The sequence below is a fragment of the Elephas maximus genome, chromosome X, assembly GCF_024166365.1.
Source record: "Elephas maximus indicus isolate mEleMax1 chromosome X, mEleMax1 primary haplotype, whole genome shotgun sequence".
Lineage (NCBI taxonomy): Eukaryota > Metazoa > Chordata > Mammalia > Proboscidea > Elephantidae > Elephas > Elephas maximus.
In genome coordinates this window covers 49,506,020-49,527,376 of record NC_064846.1, presented here as the reverse complement: position 1 = coordinate 49,527,376, position 21,357 = coordinate 49,506,020, and the positions used below count along the sequence as shown (strand labels likewise).

At 42.8% G+C, this 21,357-nt stretch overlaps 1 protein-coding gene across 2 annotated transcripts in view; it reads right to left on the bottom strand.

Moving 5' to 3' along the window:
* The window catches only part of COL4A6 (collagen type IV alpha 6 chain), a 358,879-nt gene that overhangs the window by 171,093 nt on the left and 166,429 nt on the right, over positions 1–21,357 (bottom strand). For both annotated transcript variants that reach the window (XM_049873259.1, XM_049873261.1), the window contains exon 3: positions 14,888–14,971. In XM_049873259.1, the coding sequence (XP_049729216.1) occupies positions 14,888–14,971 (84 nt within the window). The remainder of the gene's footprint in view (positions 1–14,887; positions 14,972–21,357) is intronic.

The following is a 21,357-nucleotide window of genomic DNA, read 5'->3' as shown; positions in this document are numbered from 1 at the left end:
AGCCATCTAGGATACTGCACTGGTCTCACCCCTTCGGGAGCAGAGGAGAATGAAGAAAACCAAAGATACAAGGGCAAGATTAGTCCAAAGGACTAATGGACCACATGTACCATGGCCTCCACCAGACTGAGTCCAGTACAACGAGGCGGTGCCTGGCTACCACCACTAACTACTCTGACAGGGATCACAATAGAGGGTCCTGGACAGAGCTGAAGAAAAATGTAGAACAAAATTCTAACTCAAAAAGAGAGACCAGACTTGCTGGCCTGACAGAGACTGGAGAAACCCTGAGACTATGACCCCTGGACACCCTTTCAGCTCAGCACGGAGGTCACTCCTGAGGTTTCACCCTTCAGCCAAAGATTGGACAGGCCCATAAAACAAAATGAGACTAAAGGGGCATACCAGCCCAGGGGCAAGGACTAGAAGGCAGGAGGGGACAGGAAAGCTGACAACAGGAAACCCAAAGTAGAGAAGGGGAGAGTGTTAATATGTTGTGGGGTTGGCAACCCATGTCACAAAACAATATGCGTATTGTTTAATGAGAAACTAATTTGCTCTGTAAAATTCACCTAAAGTACAATAAAAAAAAAATCTATTATATGAGAAATTGTTGAATGAGAACCAAAACTGCTGTGCAAACCTTTGCTGAAAACATAATAAAACAGTATCAAAGCAAAACAAAAAGGAGACAAACCCATATTGGAGATGTGAAAACTGACGTCAATCCTCACCAAACTTATAATCACCGGTGGAAAACAGGCTTTTCTTAACCATGGGTTTTATTTCTTTAACATTTAAAAGACAGGGATATTAGGAAACATTTTTAAATCCAGACAAGGATATAAACAGATGTTATGCATGCAGTCTGGAGTTACTTCTTATTCACTAGGACAGGGGAAGAATGGTGATTGATTTTTTGATACCTGGTCTATGTCTAGGGAACCCTGGTGCTGCAGTGGTTAAGTGCATGGCTGCTAATAGAAAGGTCTGCGGTTCTAACCAACTAGGCACTCCTTGGGACAAAGATGTGGCAGTCAGCTTCCGTAAAGGCTTACAGCTTAGGAAACTCTACAGGACAGTTCTACTCTGTCCTATACGGTCACTATGAGTCAGACTCGATGGCAACAGGTTTGGTTTTGGTCTACGTCTTATTAGCAGATTTTCTCCACTACAGGTGTTCCTCCATTCACAGTTCAACCACAATGAGGCGTACAGGGAGCTCAGCTGATTATGGTCATGGGACTAATAAGCCATTTCATATGGTAGAAAGAACACCGGGCAGGAAGATGGAAAACTTGGGGTCAAATCTCAGCTATGCCATTTATAAGCTGTGCTACTTTGGGAAAGTCTCATAACCTCTCTGAAACGATTTCTTCTGAGCATCCTCATATTTAAAGTGAGAAAAGAGCATTCTCAGGCCTTTTGTCACCACCGATGTGCCATAGCAGCCACACACACATAATATACCATTCCCCAGACCACCTCGGGTTGGATCCACCCTCTCAGGATTGAGATTTTGTGATTTTTAATTTCTTTTGCAGCCTCACTTCTTCCAACTTATGAGATCTCCATTGCTTTATTTTACATATAGTTGTCAGGGTGAGGCTCTAAAGATGGTTGCATGGCTATCCTACAGAGAAAGAGCAAGGGACCTTGAAACAGATTTTTTTTTCGCTCATCTGGAGTTCATTTTCCTCTGCTTGTGGATCCCCATCTATTTTCAGTATGGTCTAGACCAGTGGTTTCTAAATCCTTTTGATTGTGTGCCCTTTTCAGTTAAAAAAAAAAAAAACTTTGAGCAAGCTCCCTCAGTACATATATATTTATAAAATATATTATTTTATTAATAATTATATAAATTGTATATCTCACATGCACATAATGAAACACGTACAAAAATAAAAATGTAAACGAGATAAAGGTGAAACAAATAGCATTTTAAATGTCTTGTTAATCTTGGTGGCTTTGTCACATTATTAGCTAATATTTCGAGACACAATATACAGTTAGGGCAAGTTCTTTCATTATTGAGAGTGGATATAAATCCGTATTTCATATAGTCTTTTTAATTATTCTTACATTACTTTTTTGTCAACCACATGTCAAATGTAATTAGATTGCCATGTTTTTTTATCGAGCCCAAGGAAACAGCAATGTCTCCGAGTAAACAGGAAAAAAGTGAGGGGCCTAGGGTCACCTTGTCCATCTTGTGGCATTGCACTCTTCCCTCAGGAAACCTTACAGAGCATATGCAACATGAAAGCTGAGGAAAGACCCGCTTGGGCAGGGTGCCAGTCACAATACATCTATTCCATATTCAAAAGGCTTGCTAATCATATTAATTATAGGCAGGGGCAGATTATCCAATAGGTGAAGTAAGCATGGCGCTTACATTGCTTACCAGATCATCTGTAGTCAACAATTTCACGTTTTTCACCACATCGAAGATTCTGGTTCCAGGTATGGCTGGTATCTGTTTCTCTTCCAACCCCACAGCACCCTTCTACTGAATCAAAGCCTCTTTTCAAATTTACAATCCCTGACAGGGGTGGATGACCCAGTAAGCAAGGTAAGCATGGGTTTGATGTTGTGAAACTCACGTGAAATTGTTCACTGCAGATGATCTGGTAAGCACCGTGCTTACCATGCCTATTAGATAATCTGTCCCTCATTACAGGTGATACATAGTGCTTACAGGGTACCACATACTGCTCCAAGAACTTTGCATGAATTAAATCACTTAACCCAAATCTTAATTTCTTTCTTGTTTTTTTCAATTTAAATATAAAAAGGAGTTACAATATTTTCTTCATGCATCCCAATGGATTGACTTACATGCCTCCCCCTAGTTTTGAAGACACTGATCCAGGCTCTGAGATTAAGGCTCTCTGGAAAAGTGGGTGCATCTATAAAGTACATCACAAAAACTTCTCCTTGATATCCTGCTGCTGCAGTTTTCATGCCTGCTGATAGCTGACTTGAAAAGACAGGGACTGGAGCCAAAGATAGGTAACATAGGAACCAACCTCAGGAGAAACTAGGTGAGGAGGCCACGGTGGGAAAAAATAGAAGTGAGGAATGGAGAACTAGAAATTCTGGAGCAAGAGGGTGGGAAGCCTAAAGGGAGAAAGGAAAAAATTAGAGACCAGAGAAGAAAGAGGTGAATAAGGAAAGAGAGAATATGCCCCACGTCGACATACAAGATGCTCATCCATGTCTTGGTATTTGTCTCCGACATATGCATTATCAGGGCCAGCCCAAGGAAAGCTAAGCAATCCCTAAAGATTTGTGGACAAAATTCCTCCCCAGATATGCAGGGGCCTCATACTGAGCCTGCCTCTTAAGAGAGGGAGAGAAAAAAAATGAGATAAATACCTCTTAGCAACGAAATAAGGACACTTAGCGGCATAAAAGGATAAGCACTGAGCTGCTAACTGAAAGGCTGGCAATTCAAACCCACCCAGCGTTCTACAGGAGAAAGATCTGTCAATCTTCTTCCATAAAGATTACAGCCAAGAAAACTCTATGTGACCACTCTGGAAAACAATATGATGCTTTCTCAAAAAGCTATAAATAGAAATATCATATTATCCAACAATCCCACTCCTAGGTATATACCCTAAAGAAATAAGAGCCATAACACGAATAGACATAGGCACACCCACGTTGATTGCAGCATTATTCACAACAGCAAAAAGATGGAAACAACCTAAGTGCCCATCAGCAGATGAATGGATTAACAAACTGTGGTACATACACAGAATGGAATACTACCCAACAATAAAGAACAACAATGAGTCCTCAAAATATTTCACAACGTAGATGAATCTGGAGGGCATGCTGAGTGAAATAAGTCAATCACAAAAGAACAAATATTGTATAAGACCACAATTATAAAGTAACAACACAAGGTTTACATACAGAAAAAAACAAAACAAAACATTCTTTGATAATTGCCAGGAATGGAAGAGGGAGGGAGGGAAAATTACCAAATAGAAAACCAAGCCCGCTGCCATGAAGTCAATCTTGACTCATAGTGACCCTAGAGGACAGAGCAGAACTGCCCCATAGGGTTTCCAAGGAGCGGCTGGTGGATCGGAACTGCCAACCTTTGGTTAGCAGCCAGAGCTCCTAACAGGTAGAAGAAACAAAACTTATTGTTGTCAAGTTGATTCCGACTCATAGCGACCCTATAGGACAGAGTAGAACTGCTCCATGGGGTTTTCAAGGAGTGCCTGGTGGATTAGAGCTGCTGACCTTTTGGTTAGCAGCTGTAGCTCTTAACCACTACGCCACCAGGGTTTCCAACAGATAGAAGACATGTGTTAATATTGGTGAAGGGTAAGGCAATACACAATATGGGAGAAGTCAGCACCACATGACCAAGGCAAGAGAGGACACTGAGAGGAACACAAGAATAAAGGGCAACGGTAACTACTATAGCATAGACAATCCTGCAACAATAGTATTAACAAACAATAATTTACGAATGGATATATATAGGTTGATAGATATGCCAAGAGGTGTAGGAGGGTGTAAGGGAGCACACCCGTTGGCAGATACAGGTTTGGTGGTGGATATTTCTACAATACATGACTGTAGATGCTCCTCATATATTAATATAGACAATAGAGCACACAAGGGGCACAATCAGGGAAACGTTTTAGATGTAACCAAACAGTTTGCAGGGTGAAGTTCCTAGGCTCAAAGGCAAAGGACCATAGACTTGGGGGATATCTACGTCAACTGGCACAACATAGTTCATAAAGACAAAGTTCTGCGTCCTACTTTGGTGAGTAGTGCTTGGGCTCTTAAAAGCTTGTGAGTGGCCATCTAAGATACAACTATTGGTCTTTTCCCATCAGAGCAAAGGAGAGTGAAGAAAAGAAAAAGCTCAAGGGAGCAATCAGTCCAAAGGACTTATGGACCACATGAACCACAGCCTACACGACCTTGAGACCAGATGTGCTAGATGGTGCCCAGCTACCACTACTGACCACTCTGACTGGTATCACAACAGAGGGTCTTGGTCAGAGCGAGAAAAAATTGCAGAACAAAAAATCAAATTCACAAAAAAGACCAGACTTACTGGTCTGAAAGAGACTGGAGGAACCCCTGAGACTATGGCCCTAAGACACCCTTCTGATCTGGAACTGAAGCCATTCCTGGAGGCCACCTTCCAGCCGAACCATAGACAAGCCCATAAAACAAACAATGACACTCGAGAGGCATGTGCTCCTTAGAACAATCAATTATATGCGATTGAAAGGGCAATATTTGCCCCAAAGCAAAGATGAGAAGGCAGGAAGGGGGAGAAAATCAGGATGAAAGGAAACAGGGAAACCAGGGCAGAAATGGGGAGAGTGCTGACACATTGTGGGGAATGAAACCAAGGCCATGAAATACTTTATGTACAAACCGTCAAATGGGAATCTAAATTGCTCTGTAAACCTTTACCTAATGTACATGCACACACACACCAAACCCGCTGCCAGTGAGTTGATTCTGACTCATGGCGACCTTATAGAATACAGTATAACTGCCCCCGTAGAGTTTCCAAGCAGTGCCTGGTGGATTCAAACTGCCAACCTTTTGGTTAGCAGCCATAGCTCTTAACCACTATGCAACCAGGGTTCCCCCCCGCCCACACAAAACACTCTATGGGGCAGTTCTACTCTGTCACACGGAGTTGCTACAAGTTGGAATCAACTCGAAGGCACCCAACAACAACAAAATAGCAACGAACTATATTATTTCCACTAGAGACATTTGCAATTTATTCCAGCAATGCAGGGATAGGACAACGCTTAACCTAAAGTGTGAGTTTCCAAACCTAGAACCGTAGGCAGAATGATTCCTAGGCAAGGCAGGGAGTACTTCATGGGTTATCAGTGGTGAGGAGCAATCTCTGTGACTCTCTTCAAATCCCCCCATCCAGATGATCAAGGAGGGGCAGCATTGCACATTCCTTCAGGAGCATAACTTCAGCTGTCAGGAGCTTCCAGCATCAGCAATAAAGAAGCCATAGCAGTGATTTATGTCTGAGGCAGCTGCCAGGCCCCACTCCAGAGGTTAGAACACTGTCAAACATCGCCCTCCATATCTCACTGCAACACTAGAAAGCACGATAAGACACTCTAGGGGCAAGGGACTACCATGGTACAGTAATGTGGCGGCTGACTCTGATCATCAGAGCTGCCAGGTCCTTTGCAGTCACACAGCCCAAACCTCTCATTTTACTTATGGGTAAACTGAGACCCTGAGAGGGGAAAGCCTCACTTCAAAGTCATCCAGTTGGCAAAATTTAGGCATGGCACTTAGATCTCCGGATATCTAAAGCAGTATTCTTACCTCCACAGCTGTGTATTTACCTCCTTCTCTAGCTCCTTGAAGGTGCCCGAGCCCTGGTGGTGCAGTAGTTAAACAGTCAGCTGCTTAACTGAAAGGTCCAAGGTTTAAACTCACCAGTTGCTCTGCGGGTGAGAGATGTAGCATTCTGCCTTGGAGATATTATAGCCTTGGAAACCCTATGGGGCAGTTCTATTGTGCCCTATAGGGTCGCTATGAGTTGGAATTGACTCGAGGGCAATGAGGTTTGGTTTTCCAGCTCCTTGAAGGAGCCCTAGTGGCACTTTGGTTAAGCACTTGGCTGCTAACTGAAAGGTCGGCGGTTTGAACCTACCAGCAGCTCCATGGGAGAAATACCTGGAGATCTGCTTCTGTAAAGATTACAGCCTAGGAAACCCTATGGGGCAGTTCTACTCTGTCATACAGGATTGCCATGAGTCGGAATCAACTCAATTGCCCACAACTACAACCAGCTTCTTGGCTCTAACAGAAGCCTCCTTTACTAGTATGGATATAACATAGTCTATAAATTCCATAACGTTCTGATATGATCAAAGAATTATTAAGGTAACCATGGACATCTGCTAGGCTATGACTGTATCTTGATTCAGTGCAAAAACACTAAGTTTTAACATTATCATTAATTATCTGGGACTTGAGTCCGTGGGTGGCATAAACTGTCAAGCACTCAACAATTAGTCAAAAGGCTGGTAGTTCAAACCAACCCAGAGATGCCTCAGAAGAAAGTCCTGGCAATCTGCTTCTGAAAGGACTCAGCCTTGAAAACCCTATGGAGCATAGTTCTACTCTACAACATGTGAGGTCACCATGAGTTGTAATCAACTGGACAGTAGCTCGGGTTTTTTGTTTTTTTTTTAATCCTGGATCTAAATAACCACATTTTAATGCACAGGGACCCTTGATTTTCTATCTCCCTCCCCTACTGCCACCCAGTGGCTACTTCCCTGCTCAATTGCTACTCCCCCGACTCCCTGCTCCCCACAGGGAAGAGGAACAGGGGAAACTCGAGACCATCGACTTTGATTAAGGTTAAGAGGCTTTAAGCAAAAGATTTGGTGGAGATGAGGGTAGAATCAACACCGAAAAGAAAGTTAGGGATTAGCTATGACTCATAATTATTCATGAATGTCCTCACTTGGAGGAAGAACAGAGCTGGTAGTAAAAGAAAAGCATTTTGCTAAGTTCCTTGCTTTAACTTATGGCCTCTTGTTGCATTGGTAGACATCATTGTCAGAGAGTACAGGCCCAGAATAAGAAGCAGTCAGGCAAAAGAAGAGGCCAAGGTCAAAAACTCAAGGGAGTTCCATGGAGCAGAATCTCAAAGTAAACTATAAGAACCATAGTGCAAGGCAAAGCTGCGGCCCTTATAGATAACAGGTTCTAAAAGATGTAGCAATCACTGCCCTGGCTCTTTGCCTTCTTTAAGCAGAAGTGATTACTCGTCTCTTAGGTGTGACAGGGACCAGGAGGTGGAGAGCAGGGCTGGAACCATACCTGTGCAAAGGTAGTTGGTCAGTTGGTCAATCCTTCCTGAAACAGTTCAGAGTGATTACTGTGGACCTGGCACAGTAAACTATGCAGAGTTTAAGACAGACCAGTCTCTGCCCTTTAGGAATTCTTAATATAGTGAGGAGCAGACAAATGAACAGAGTATTGTAGTTCGGTATGATAGGAATGATGACAAGAGAGATAACCCAGCCTTGTAGATCCTGGGAAGGTTCACCAGGAGGTGAAGTCTGTTATTTTAAAGGATGGATAAATACAAGTAAGTTAGCTGAGAAAGGGCAGAGCAAGTGGAAGGATAGTATATGTAAAGGAAGTAGGACCCGCTGCCATCTAGTCAATTCCAACTCACAGGGAACCTGGAACTCATTAAAGAATGTGGCAGGTTCTGAGAACTGTAAATACTTTGGTGTATATGCATTTTTTTTTTAAGTTTTTGTTTTGTTTTCTAAAGCAGGAGCAGGGAGGGTTCCTAAAGATGAGAAATAATGTTGAAGAAGTAGTCAAGGACCACGTTATGGAGGACTTCTTTGTATGCCAATTGGAGTTAAGATTTTATCCTGAAATCTGTGAGGAGTCATTGAAGGATTTTAAGCAAGAGCATCATGATCATATTTATGTTTTGGGAAAATTAGGGCAGCTGAGTGGCAAATGGATGGGAAAAAGTGAGATTGAGGCTGGGAGACCAGTCTGGAGGTTCTTGTACTAATCTAGGCAAGAAATGATACAGGCCCTGATAAGGGGTATGGAGAAAAGTGGATGGATTTGAGTTCTGTCTAAGAAGATAAATGGACAGGAATTGATGATGAACTGGATGTGGTGGTGGGGAAGGAAAAGAGAAAAAAGGGATGATTCCCATGCTTCAGGCTTGAGCAAATAAGTGCTTGCTAGTTTCATTTGCTGAGATGGGGAACACAGAGGTAAGACTTAGGAAGGAGCACGTCTGGTGAGGGTTGGTGGGTGAGTTCTGCTTGAGACATGTTTGTGGTGCCAGTGAAAATTCAAGCAGAGATATCCAGCAAGAAATTGACCTGAAGCTAAGGAGAAAGGTCTGTGTTACAGAAAGAGCTTTAATATTTATCATTATATGGGTGGTAGTAGCTGAAAACTTTGGGATAAATGAAACCATCCTGGAAGAAGCCTACGGTGAGAAGAGAAGTGGGATGAGGACAGAACTCTGAGGAGTCCCAGCTGAAGCAGAAAAAGAACTAGGAGATAAAAGTATTATGAAGTACAAGGGAACAGCTTTCAGGAAAGGAGGTGTCTTGTCACGCTGGGAAGTCAAGGACAATAAGGACTAAGTATTGGATTGACAACAAGCAGGCCATTGGTAACCAACATCAGCAGAGATATGGGGGTGAGGCTAGCCTGCAGAGGGTTGAGGAGTGAGTGGGCAAGGTAGGTAAAGAAGCTTAAGGGCAGGCAGCTAGAGCAAGGCCTGGTCACCCAAGGAGGTCAAGTATAATATGAGCTCTTACTTTGGAGCAGTTGAGGACAAGGACATTGGTGTGTGTGGTAGTGGCTGGTCAGGGTGGAAGTGTGTGGGGATCACAGGGAGGAGGGAGAGATATACACAGGAATTGCCCAGTTCATGGAAAGGCCTCTTGGTAGCCATGGCACCAGTCAGCTGACACAGGGAATGCCAGCTGTTTGCAGAGGAGAGTAAATTAAAGGACTAGTTGTTAATGCATTCGCGCTCTGGAATTCATGGGAAACATACTTTGTGACAGTGAAGTAGCAGGACGCAGGCATGAGATAAGGACTTAAGAAACCTGGGCTTCATTTCACATGAAACTCAGGCTAGCCTCGTAAACTCTCTAGCTACAACATAGCTTCCCAAGCCATAAGACAGGGGCAAAGAGCCATTTTCTAGCAGGGTACTCAAACATTCCCTGCTGTTTTGAATTATCTGCGATAATGCTCCTTTAGATGGCATGGGTAATTAAGAGCCCACCATGTTGTACATAAGCATGAGAACACTGTTAGTTAAAACAGGGAAAACTCCAGATAGTGTAAAGGAACGCTAGCCATAGAACAAAACAAACAGATCTCCCCACCTCCAGACAAACACAGACTCATGAGTATAATGCAGAAATACCTTTTAAATTCTGTAGCGATGAAAGAGGTGGCGCAAACATCTAAGCACTCCGTTACTAGCCGAAAGGTTGGCAGTTCGAACTCAACCAAAGGCACCTAGGAAGACAGGCCTGGTGGTGTGCTTCCGAAAGTCACATCCTTGAAAATCCTATGGGACACAGTTCTACTCTACACATGGGGTTGCTCTGAGTCAGAATTGACTCCATGGCAACTAACAACAACAACAACAATAGGGATGAAATAGAAGGGATGCAAATATCAACCTGAAAGGTTTTGTTAAAAAAAATCAAGGAAGAGAATAACTCAAAAGAATGGTTCTTCCAAATCATAAAACCTGCCCCAAAGAAAGAAAACAGAAAGTCAAACATTATATCCAAACTGCTAGGCATGTCATTTTAAAAAGCTGACATTCTCCTAAAGTAGACTAAATATAGTTTAGCCACTAACAAGCTAGTGACCTTGGGCAAGTCACTCATCAGTTTCTTTATTTGCTGCACACAGATAATAATACAGATCCTGGGAGAAGATGCTTAGGAATGTAAAAAAGCACTGCACCAAGGATAGGCAAGGACTTTTACCAGGCAGAGCATACCTCTGAGAAATCAGTTTGTAGTCGCTGAAGCCATAAAGAGTTAGACCACAGGTTTACAGGAGTATTAGGTGTTGTGTAAACGTCCTAGTCAATTCAAGAGGTCTTTGGCAAAGGGAAAGTACACGCTGCCCAGCAAGCTATGTGCTTGATGTCTCCCCAAGGCAGGAAGTGAGCCTGCCAAGGGCTGTAGCATATCTCGGGGCTGACCCAATGTTCTGTTTCCCTCCCAACTAGTAGAGCTCGAGAAGAACAGCTTGAAATACAAATGGGGCACTCTGCTCAGCTAAGGAAAACAGTCTCAAATCTTTCTGACATCTGCACAAAAAGGGGTACCAAGGGGCTGTCCTGCAGGGTCAATAGTGCTGGGGCCAGTTTAAACAATCTTGGTTGGCCCTGGGAATGCTAGAGGGAAGGGAAAATGACTAAACAGGGCCTGGCTGGGCAGGCGACTTCAAGCATTCATGTTCACAAACAGTTTGTCCCATGTGTACTGGCCTCTTCATCTATTTGGGAAATAAGACATTCCTGCTCTTGACTTATGAAATATAGCTTGGTCTGGTTCAATAAACTTGAAAAACATCCTCAGGAACTTCGGGTTTACAAATAAGGCTTTAGGAACATGTTTAATTATGTGGACTCTGGGCCTTTTACATATTGATGTAAACAATCTATGTGGTGATATTCTATCATCCTCCACCCCACACCCCTTCGACCACTCAGATGTTTTCACAGGAGAAGCAGGACTAGGGTTCCAGATGTTTGGAACCAAAATGAGCACTTCTTAGGAGGGACTCCACTGCCCTCCATCTGCAAAGACAAAAATCTCAGCCAGGGGCTAAACTATGAGGTCATCGTAGGTATGTCTGCATTAGTGTAAGACTGACCTCAGTTCAGACATATAACAAGATTTTCTACTTTCAAAGGCTCCCCAACCCAACAAACAGTCCAGCGCTTCTTCTCATTTCCCTGGCTGTTGGGTCTGATCGACTGCCTCCCACCCTCCATGACCCATCAGGAAATGCCCCTTTGTGTCAAACTTCAAATCTCATCTGCTTCCACTAGGGTATTTCATTTGCTGTGTCTTTGCAGAGGTTCAGAAGAATGACTCTTCCTCAAGTCAACTATTAGATGCAGGCCCAGGAGACCCTCAGAGTCACTTACAGTGGCTGGGAGAGACCAGAATTCAAATGCCAGAGAGGAGAATGGAGGAAGAGCCAGAGAGCCTGACACACTCACTCTTTTAATAGGGACAGAGGGACAACTAAGGTAGAAAAGTACCTCCTTACAGAAGAATGCCAGCAGAAAAGATGGCGAGACTACATCTCACATACTTTGGACATGTTATCAGGAGCGATCAGTCCATGAAGAAGGACATCATGCTTGATGAAGCAGAGGGTGAGCAGAAAAGAAGAAGACCCCCAATGAGATGGATTGACACAGTGGCTGCAACAAGGGGCTCAGGCATAACAACGATTGTGAGGATGACGCAGGACTGGGCAGTGTTTCATTTTGTTGTACAGAGAGTCACTATGAGTTGGAACTGACTCAACGGCACCTAACAACAACAAAAACAGTTGAGCCAGCATTTACAAAGAACAACTCTAAAACAATAAGAATAATCCCTTAGAAATGCGGGTAGAGGATATGTTCTGGTAATTCACAGAAGAAATACACATGTCCAATGAATATATGAAAATACACTTAAACTCACATGTAGTTAGAAAATCAGGATGATTTTTACTCATCAGATTAGCAAAAATATCAACAGCCAACAAGACTGTAGAAACATGGGCACTTTGGTACAATGCTGGTGGGCGTGTAAGATGGAACAGACACTTTGGGGAGCGATTTGGCAGTAGCTTTTAAAATTAAAAATGTCTTTTTTTTTTTTTATTACCCTAGTGGGGCTCTGGTGGCATCGTGGTTAAGAGCTTGGCTGCTAACCAAAAGGCCGGCAGTTCGAATCCACCAGCAGCTCCTTGGAAACCCTCTGGGGGCAGTTCTACTCTGTTCTATTGAGTCGCTATGAATTGGAATCTATTTGATGGCAAATGGGTCTTTTATTACCCTAAAACCTATAACCTACCGCCATTGAGTTGATTCCCACTCATAGCGACCCTGTGTACAACAGAACAAAACACTGCCCAGTCCTGCACCATCCTCACAATCATTATGCTTCAGCCCATTGTTGCAGCCACTGCGTTAATCCATCTCGTTGAGGGTCCTCCTCTTTTCCACCGACCCTCTTCTGTAAAGAGATGATTTTCTACCTTAGTTGCCCTTCTGTCCCAATTAAAAGAGTGTCAGGTTCTCTGACTCTTCCTCCACACTCCTCTCTGGCTATGAGTTTATTACTCTAGTATCTGGTAATTCTAAACCTTAGTATCTATGCTAAAGATAAGCACGAGAAGGCCTGTTCAAGGATTCCACTGTAGTATTGCTATTTTGGAAGCCCTGGTGGCATAGTGGTTAACTGCTACGGCTGCAAACCAAGAGGTCAGCAGTTCAAATCCACGAGGCGCTCCTTGGAAACTCTGTGGGGCAGTTCTAGCCTGTCCTATATGATCGCTATGTGTCGGAATCGACTCGATGGCAGTGGGTTATTGCTATTTTACAAAATTGCAAAAATTTGGCAACAACCTAAGAGTTCATCAAAAGGGGAAATGCTGAATTCAACTATGGGGTAGATGAAAAGATCCTCAGGACATATTAAGATGGGGGGAGTTGTGAAATATATGTTTATGATTATATTTTAGAAAAGAAAACCAGAAAATGAAATTATTTTTATATATAAGTGGACATGTCTCTGATACATATGGAAAGTGCCAGAAAGACAACAGAGGGACTTAGAGAGCATCAAGGGAGATTTTCGCTTTGCCTATACTGCTTGTATATTGTTTAAGAATGTATTCATATATTTATTGTAGACTAATTTTTTTTCTAAGATATTTCCTGATTTTAGGTCAGAGGCAAGGGCATGGGCTTTGGTGGCTACCTTGAACATAGCTTCCCTGGAAGGCTTCCTTGGAACACCTTCCTTTCCTGACATTTTATGATTCTCTAATTCTATGTCTATAATTTACAATAAATCTGTTCCCTTTTGATGAGGAGATGGCTTTTTATTCTCTTCCCTCAAATTCTGGCATAGTTTGACATTTCACTTTATTCTAAGTGGGGGATAATGAAAGACAAAAGTGGAGCGGTCACTCTGTTCTCTGTTTGGCTATGTTTGGGAAGGTTTGCTTGACCTATTTATGCCACTTTCCTTTGACAGTGTAAGCTCTTAGGCTTGTTGTATGCGATAAAAGTGCAAACAGTGCTGAAAGTCAGAAGATCTGAATTCTACAGGGTAGCCATAAATTCTGAAAACAGATACTTTATTTTTTTGCAGACTGGAACCCCTTGAAGACTTCTTCTGGGTTAGGCAAAAGATTTTGGTTTATTCAGTGAAAATCAGGAAGGCAAATCACCTGGGGTGACGCAGCGCATATGCATATACAAGGATAGCTGAAAAAGCTGCATCAACGCACTGTGCATTGTGTGATTTTGCACAGCAATTTAAACTATGTATTACTAAAAAAAATGTATTACTAACGAGGGATAATACAGTGAATATATCACACAATGTTATTAATTATGCCTTAATGTAATATCTATAAACCATTTTTCATGTCTACATTTTCAGACTTCACAGTTTTTCTGTACTCTTGATTCTATCACTAACAAGCAGGGTGATTTTGGACAAGCCACGACCCCACTGTGCAGATAACAATTGGGGCACCTATTTCCCAGAGTGGTAGGGAAGAATCAAGTAGATATAAATGAGTTATGAAAATTTACACATATATATACCCATTGCCGTCAAGTCGATTCTGACTCATAGCAACCCTATAGGGCAGAGTAGTACTTCCCCACAGAATTTCCAAGCAGCGCCTAGTAGATTTGAACTGCCGATCTTTTCGTTAGCAGCTGTAGCACTTAACCACTACGCCACCAGGATTTCCACAGATATATAAGCACATCATAATCTGGTTCTGCAGAACCTAATTGGCTTTTGGAAATACTCCAGATGAAACCTTGAGAAAAGTCTGGCATTAAGTCAACAAAGGAAACCTCTTCCTGGTCCCTCAGAGGCATTGCCTAGCCTGGTTCTGCCTATCTATCATTAGTTAGAAAGCTCCATCAGCTGGTCTTCATCACTTTGCTTGTTCCATGAGGTCATGAGAATAAATTCTAAGCAGTCTAAGTCTAAAGAAAACACACACACTTCAGATAACAGCCCCTGTGACGATCTGTCTTTCAACAACGAAAGAAGCAACTTACTCTCGTCCCTTTCTCAGGAAAGCATTTACAGCCCCCACTGCAGTCTTGGCCCCCGCATAGCTTTCCATAGGACCTCTTCTCTCCCTATTAAAAAAAAAAAGAAGAAAAAGTTAGTAAACCGTGTGAACCAAGAAGCAGCGTTGCCCCAGGAAACATAACCCTTAGCTATACCTCTCTTAACCAAGTGGCTTAATGATCTCATCTGATGGTGTCATGAATCACATGAAAGAGAATCTTAAGCTAGCACACTTTTAAGATCAGGTCTATACCTTACCAAATAGAGGATCTGGTTTGGAAACTATGACTCATATGCCATTTGTTGTTAGAAATTCCAGTCATAAAATGGAGGAGAATTTCTTTACGGGGTACTGGAAACAGGTCCTAGATATACCCTTGTGTGAAAGTAGGTGTCCACTGACTTATGTATTCGTACTTATTGAGAGAAAGCAGTAGCTGAAGCAGAGAACGTGAGAGAAATTCAAGTGCTAGAAATGTAGTGACAGATGAAAATGGCCATGGTGTACTCTGCTCTCAAAACTGTGCTCTTTGGGCTCCATTTTCAGCACAACATCCAAACCCTGTGGTTAAGTGCTGTGCTGCTAACTGAAAGGCTGGCAGTTCGAACCCACCTAGCGGCTTCAGGGGAGAAAGACCTGGTGATCTGCTTCCTTAAAGATTACAGCCAAGGAAATCCTATGGGCCAGTTCTCCTCTGTCACACGAGGCCGCTGTGAGTTGAAAATCGACTCGACAGCACTTAGCAACAACAACATACAAATCCTACAGATTCCCCTTTGGCCAGTTACTGCAAAAAAATAAAAATTAGCATAACGTGCTTATGGAAACACCTTGCCGGGGGAGGGCACAGTTGGCACACAAACTTAGAAGTCACGTATTATCTGTGTAAAAATACGGTAGATCCAAATTCCTAAGGTGGTATTGTACAGTAGCTCCAAAATGCTCCAACCTCTTACCCCTCTCCTCTGCTCGAATATTATTATGATTATTATTACAAGCTAAATTTCTACAAGGCCCCACAGGACCTGACACATGCAGACCCTCTCTGACCTCATACCCTCACTCTCCCCCACCTCACTCTGCTTCAATCGCGCTGGTGTTCATTCTGTTCTTTGAAATCAACAAGCCTGTTCCCGTCTTAGGGCCTTTGTCCTAGCTATTACTTCTGCCTGGTATGCTCTTCCCTTAGATTTTTTTTTTTAATTGATGGTCTCTTTTCATCATCCCTTCTCAGAGAAGTCTTTCCTGACCATCCAACCTAAGGCAGTTCCCAGTTACTTCCAATCATATCACTCTATCTTTTCATCATTATTCTGTCTTCCCCCACTAGAATGTAAGCACTATGTAAGCAGGGACCTTACTGGTCTTGTCCAACATTGTATCCTCAACACCTCAAACAGTGGATGGCACTGAGGAATATTTGATGCACACATGAATGGAGCTGGGATTTGAACCCAGGTCTGCCTAAGTCCAAAGCCTTGGCCTTAACCACGCCTTTAGTGTTTTCTAAATCCTCTGCCTACCAGAGCCTCAACTGGAGAACTCAAAAAATGAAGAAACTGGATCTGACCCTATCATCTTGGAAAAAAAGCAAAACATAAATTCTAACTATTATCTGTAACAAAAACTTTACCTCTGGGATGAATTTAGTATCATCCAACTTTTTTGTTTAATGCTGGTTTTTTGTTTCCAAGAGAGAGGCATATTTATGAGCCATCCTCACACTTAATCCTCCTTACCTCTTTGTATTATGAGCCTTTTCCTAATTCCCAGGGAGTGCTGTGAATTTCTCTTATCTCTTTAGACATTCCCACAGCACTTTATCACCACAACACCTCAGTAATAAGGTAGTGATGGCAGAGCTATGACAAAATATTGCTATTTTAGATTCCAAACACCTTCCTGATATGAGATATTTTATCTCTCTTATATGCCTTTGACATGGTAAGTGCTATTGTACACTTTCCAGTTTGCCCTCCATTTTACGGTATAGAGGACAGACAAGTTTTCATAAGGGTAAGATCAAGAGGTGCTGTGGGAGGTGAAAGCTGGGGGCTGGTGTAGAATAGAGAACAGAGAGAGAGAGCAACGCTGAAGTCAACCTTTGCCTATGCTGTCACTTTTGTCTAATGCTGAGTACTATATTTCTTGGGATTATGTATGATTTGTATTTGCATTTCTATACATTTCTGTATTTTTCCAGTCTTCAATGAGCATGTATAATTAGTAAGAAGAAAAAAAATACATAATTATTAAATTTTAAAAGTCACCCCCTTCAAAGGAGAGAACTCAACAGGCCTTGCCAAAGTTGAACTGGCATCTGTTGGGAGCTGTGGCTTGATTCCAAAATCCAGTGCCTGTTTGGGTGACCTGTCAACTTTGTATATCATGGACCAAAAGTTTCCAGAGCTCTAGCATGGAACAGTTCTATTCTGCACACTTGGGGTCACCACGAGTCAGAATCGGCTCAACAGCAACTAAATAATATCAGCATGGCGCAAGGAGGCCCAAGGCAGGAAAAAAATCCCCCAAATGGGAGCTGAACAAAAATGTAAGGACCAAAAGCTAAGGTTTCTTAGGAACTCAGCATAAGGAGGCAAAGACACCTAGCCCATAAAGACAGGAAGCCATCACTCTCCTCTGACACCCAGGAAAGTAACCAGAGAAGCCCTATTGGCTACAAGGCAGTTTCCTGTAATGTCAGCCCTGGCAGTTCCCCCAGGAGTTTTCAATTACAGTGAGGTGGGAGGAGTGAACGGAGTGGCTACCAGTAACATGTCAAGACTAGGCCCTGAGGAAGCCTCTGCCCTATCCTGGCTTGTCTGGAGACATTCCAACCCCTGCTCGACCAGGTCATGTCTCTGGTGTCATTCCCATCCTGGAATGCTCTCCCTCTTCCTTTCGAAATCCAACCCTTCTTACACCCATAGAAAATCAGAACTGGAAACTCATTGCCACTGAGTCAATTTCAACTCATAGTAACCCTATAGGACAGAGCAGAGCTGCCCCAAAGGGCTTCCAAGGTTGTAATCTTTATGGAAGCAGACTGCCACTTCTTTCTCCTACAGAGTGGCTAGTCGGTTCAAACCACCAACTTTTCAATTAGCAGTGGAGTGCTTAAGCACTGCACTACTAGGGCTTCTTATGAATGTCCAGAGCCTTTTAAATGTAGGGCAGGAAGCAGGACAATTCCTAGTCTGCAGAACATTGGTCACTCCTGGCTCCCACCAAGTCCCTCCAATTATTGTGACATTCAAAAATGTCCACCCAATCCAAAATACCCTGAGGGGATGGGATACTTCTGTTAAGAACCACTGGTCTAATCCAAATTCCTCATTTTCCAGGTGAGAACACCGAAGGAACTTACTTTGCCTTGGGTCACACAGCTAGCGAATGGACCCTAGCTCTTCTGATACTAATTCTTTCCACTATCCCATATCTCTCAAGGCCTAGTCCAATGTTCACCTGTTTCATGAATGGTCTAGCTTGCAGTGAAAAGCCACATTCCCCACTCATTGAGCAGGTGTCACACATTGCTGCAAGATAGCCCTTACAATGGTAGTTAGGTTGCACAGCTGAGAGTTAGGCTTAGTTAGGCTGCAGGTCTGTCTGCTCAATCAGACAGTAATGTCTAGAAGGTGAAGGTCAACCTATATTTACCTTTTATACCCCCACAGTGATAAAGGGGCAACCTTTATGCTCTAGCCACCACCTGAGGCAATACATCTTAGTTATATCTACACAGGTCTGCATTCCAGCTCTAACAGTTCTTAGTTTGGTGACCTCAGGCAAGTGACTTAATCTTTCTGATACGTAATTGGGGGTGGGCAACAGTATGTACTGATGAGGGGATGATAGGATTAAAATAAAGCATTCGAACACTGTGCCTGGCTCATAGTAAACACTCAGTGCCAGCTACTATTATTACATTAATATTAGTTACACGAGACCAGTCAGCATTTCTGCAACACTCTGGTTTCTCTCTGGAGGTGATAATCACGTAGTATGCACTGGTATCACTATGCCAGTTGTCTCTGGCTGGTGTTCATTCTGATTGGTCAGGACAATCATTCTGATTTGTTGATGTCTAGGAAGAACCAACTGTTAACTATTTTCAGTATCACCTCTGTCTCATCTATCTGTCCCTTAGCTGATAATGGTTCCTTTGTCTAGAATGCCTTCCTAGTCACTTTTCCCATTCACCACAATCTGAACTTCTACTCATTCTTTAAAACCCAGCTCAAACACTATCTTCTTGGTGAAGATGCTGAAAAACTTCCTCCTCTCAGCAATTTCAGGCAGAAGCTCTTAATCCCTCTTCTTTGTTGATGGTCCTTCTTTGCCATGTTTTTACTCAACTGATTCTATACGGTCATCAGACTTGGAACAGGGATATGCCTTATTTTTCTCTGTAGCCCTTACATAAGCAGGCACTCAGCGAAGAGCTGTGGAATAATAGTTCTCAGAATAATTGAGAGTTAAAAGTGTTAGGTCAGCTTCACCTAAAATTCTGCCTCTTCCCTTGGTTTCCTGAAAAAAAGGGCTATATCATAGTGTCTCTTCCCAGTCAATATGCTTTTCCAGGCATCATCAGTGCTTTCTGGCATGGGTAGTGGCAAGAATAACACAAAAGGCAACCCAGGAAAAGAGAAATGGGATGTAATAGGGGCTTAGGTGAAGTGAAAAATGGTTGGCAAAGGTGAATTATCTCTAAGAACATTTTTTCCAGAAGCCTGGGTCACAGAGGGCTGACTCTGCAATATTTTAACCATTCATTTCAACGAACATTAAGCATCCCCGTTTTCATGTGCTAGGTAAAGAGCCCTGCCAGTGCCGTGGTTAAGCGCTCGGTTGCTAAATAAAAGGTTGGTGGTTCAAACCCACCAGCCACTCTGTGGAAGAAAGGTGTGGCAGTCTACGTCCATTAAGGTCACAGCCTTGGAAACCCTATAAGGCAGTTCTGCTCTGTCCTATAGGGTCACTATGAGTCGAAATCAACTCAGTGACAATGGGTATGTGCATGTGCTAGGTACTGTGACACACATGGAGGATAGAGGCTGTATCACACAGTGATAGTTAAACAAAGTCCCTGCTATCATGGTGTTTACAATCTAGGGAGAAACACAGGCAGTAAACAAATAGACAAGTATTACATGCTTATTTGCCAGCTAATGATATGTGCTATGGAGGAAAATAAAGCAGAATAATAAAGGAGGAATGCGTTACGGAGGAAAATAAAGAGTTATGAAGTGTTGGGGTCAGGTTGTTATTTATACAGAGAAGTCAGGAAAGGCTTTGTTTATGAGGTGACTTTTAAGCACAGAAAGGTCATCCTCGAAGTGCAGGACCAGCAACACTGGCATCACCTGGGAACTTGTTAGAAAAGCAAGTTCTTCCCCCACCATCATGAGACCTAAAAAAAAAAAAAAAAGTTGCCATCGAGTCGATTCTGACTCATAGCGACCCACGAGACCTACTGAATCATAAGCTCTGGAGGTGGGACCCAACCAGGGGCAGGTTATCCAATAGTCAAGGTAAGCACTGAGCTTACCTTGCTTACCAGCTCATCTGTAGTGAACAATTTCACTATAGATTAGTAATTAAGTACAAGTAAGCCCATGCTTACCTTGCTTACTGGGTCATCTGCCCCTGGACCCCGTGATGTGTGTTTTAACAAACCTTCAGGTGATTCTGATGCACACTAAAGTTTGAGAGCCACTGCTGCAGAAAATGAGAGAGCAAGCTATGTAGATATCTGGGGGGAAAGAATGTTCCAGACAAAGGGAACAGCAAGTACAAAGACAATAAAAGGGAGAGCATACTTGATGTTTTGGATGAACAGCAACGAGGCCAGAATGGCTGATGTGGAGTGATAAGAGAAATGGGTAGATGATGAGGTCCGAAATGTAGCAAAGGATCAGATCATATAAAATTTTATAGACCACTGTAACAATTTTGTCTTTAAAAAAACATTGAAGGGTTTTTTAATACAAGAATAACACCAACTGATTTAGTTTTTAAGAAAGGATCACTCTAGCTGCTGGTCAATGTGAACTGTAATGGGACAAAGGTGGAAGCAGGAAGACCACCCAGGAGGCTAATGTGGTAGTACTGCAGAAGGATGATAGTAGCTTGGACCAGAGGAGCATTTGTAGAGATTGGCAGAAGTGGTAGTATTTTGGATATGTTTTGATGGTAGAGCTGCCAGGATTTGTTGATGAATTACATGTGAACTGTGACTGAGGAAGAGTCAAGGATTTCTGTACTAAGCAATGAGAAGGATGGGATTGCCATTTATTCAGATCGAAAAAAACTGTTGGAGTAGCTGGCATGGGGGGCCTCAGGAATTTTGGCTTGACTTATTAAGGCTGAGATATCTATTAGACTTCTAGGGAGAAGTTGAGTAGATAGCTGGCTATGGCAGTCTGGAGTTCAAGGGAGATGGCTGCCTTG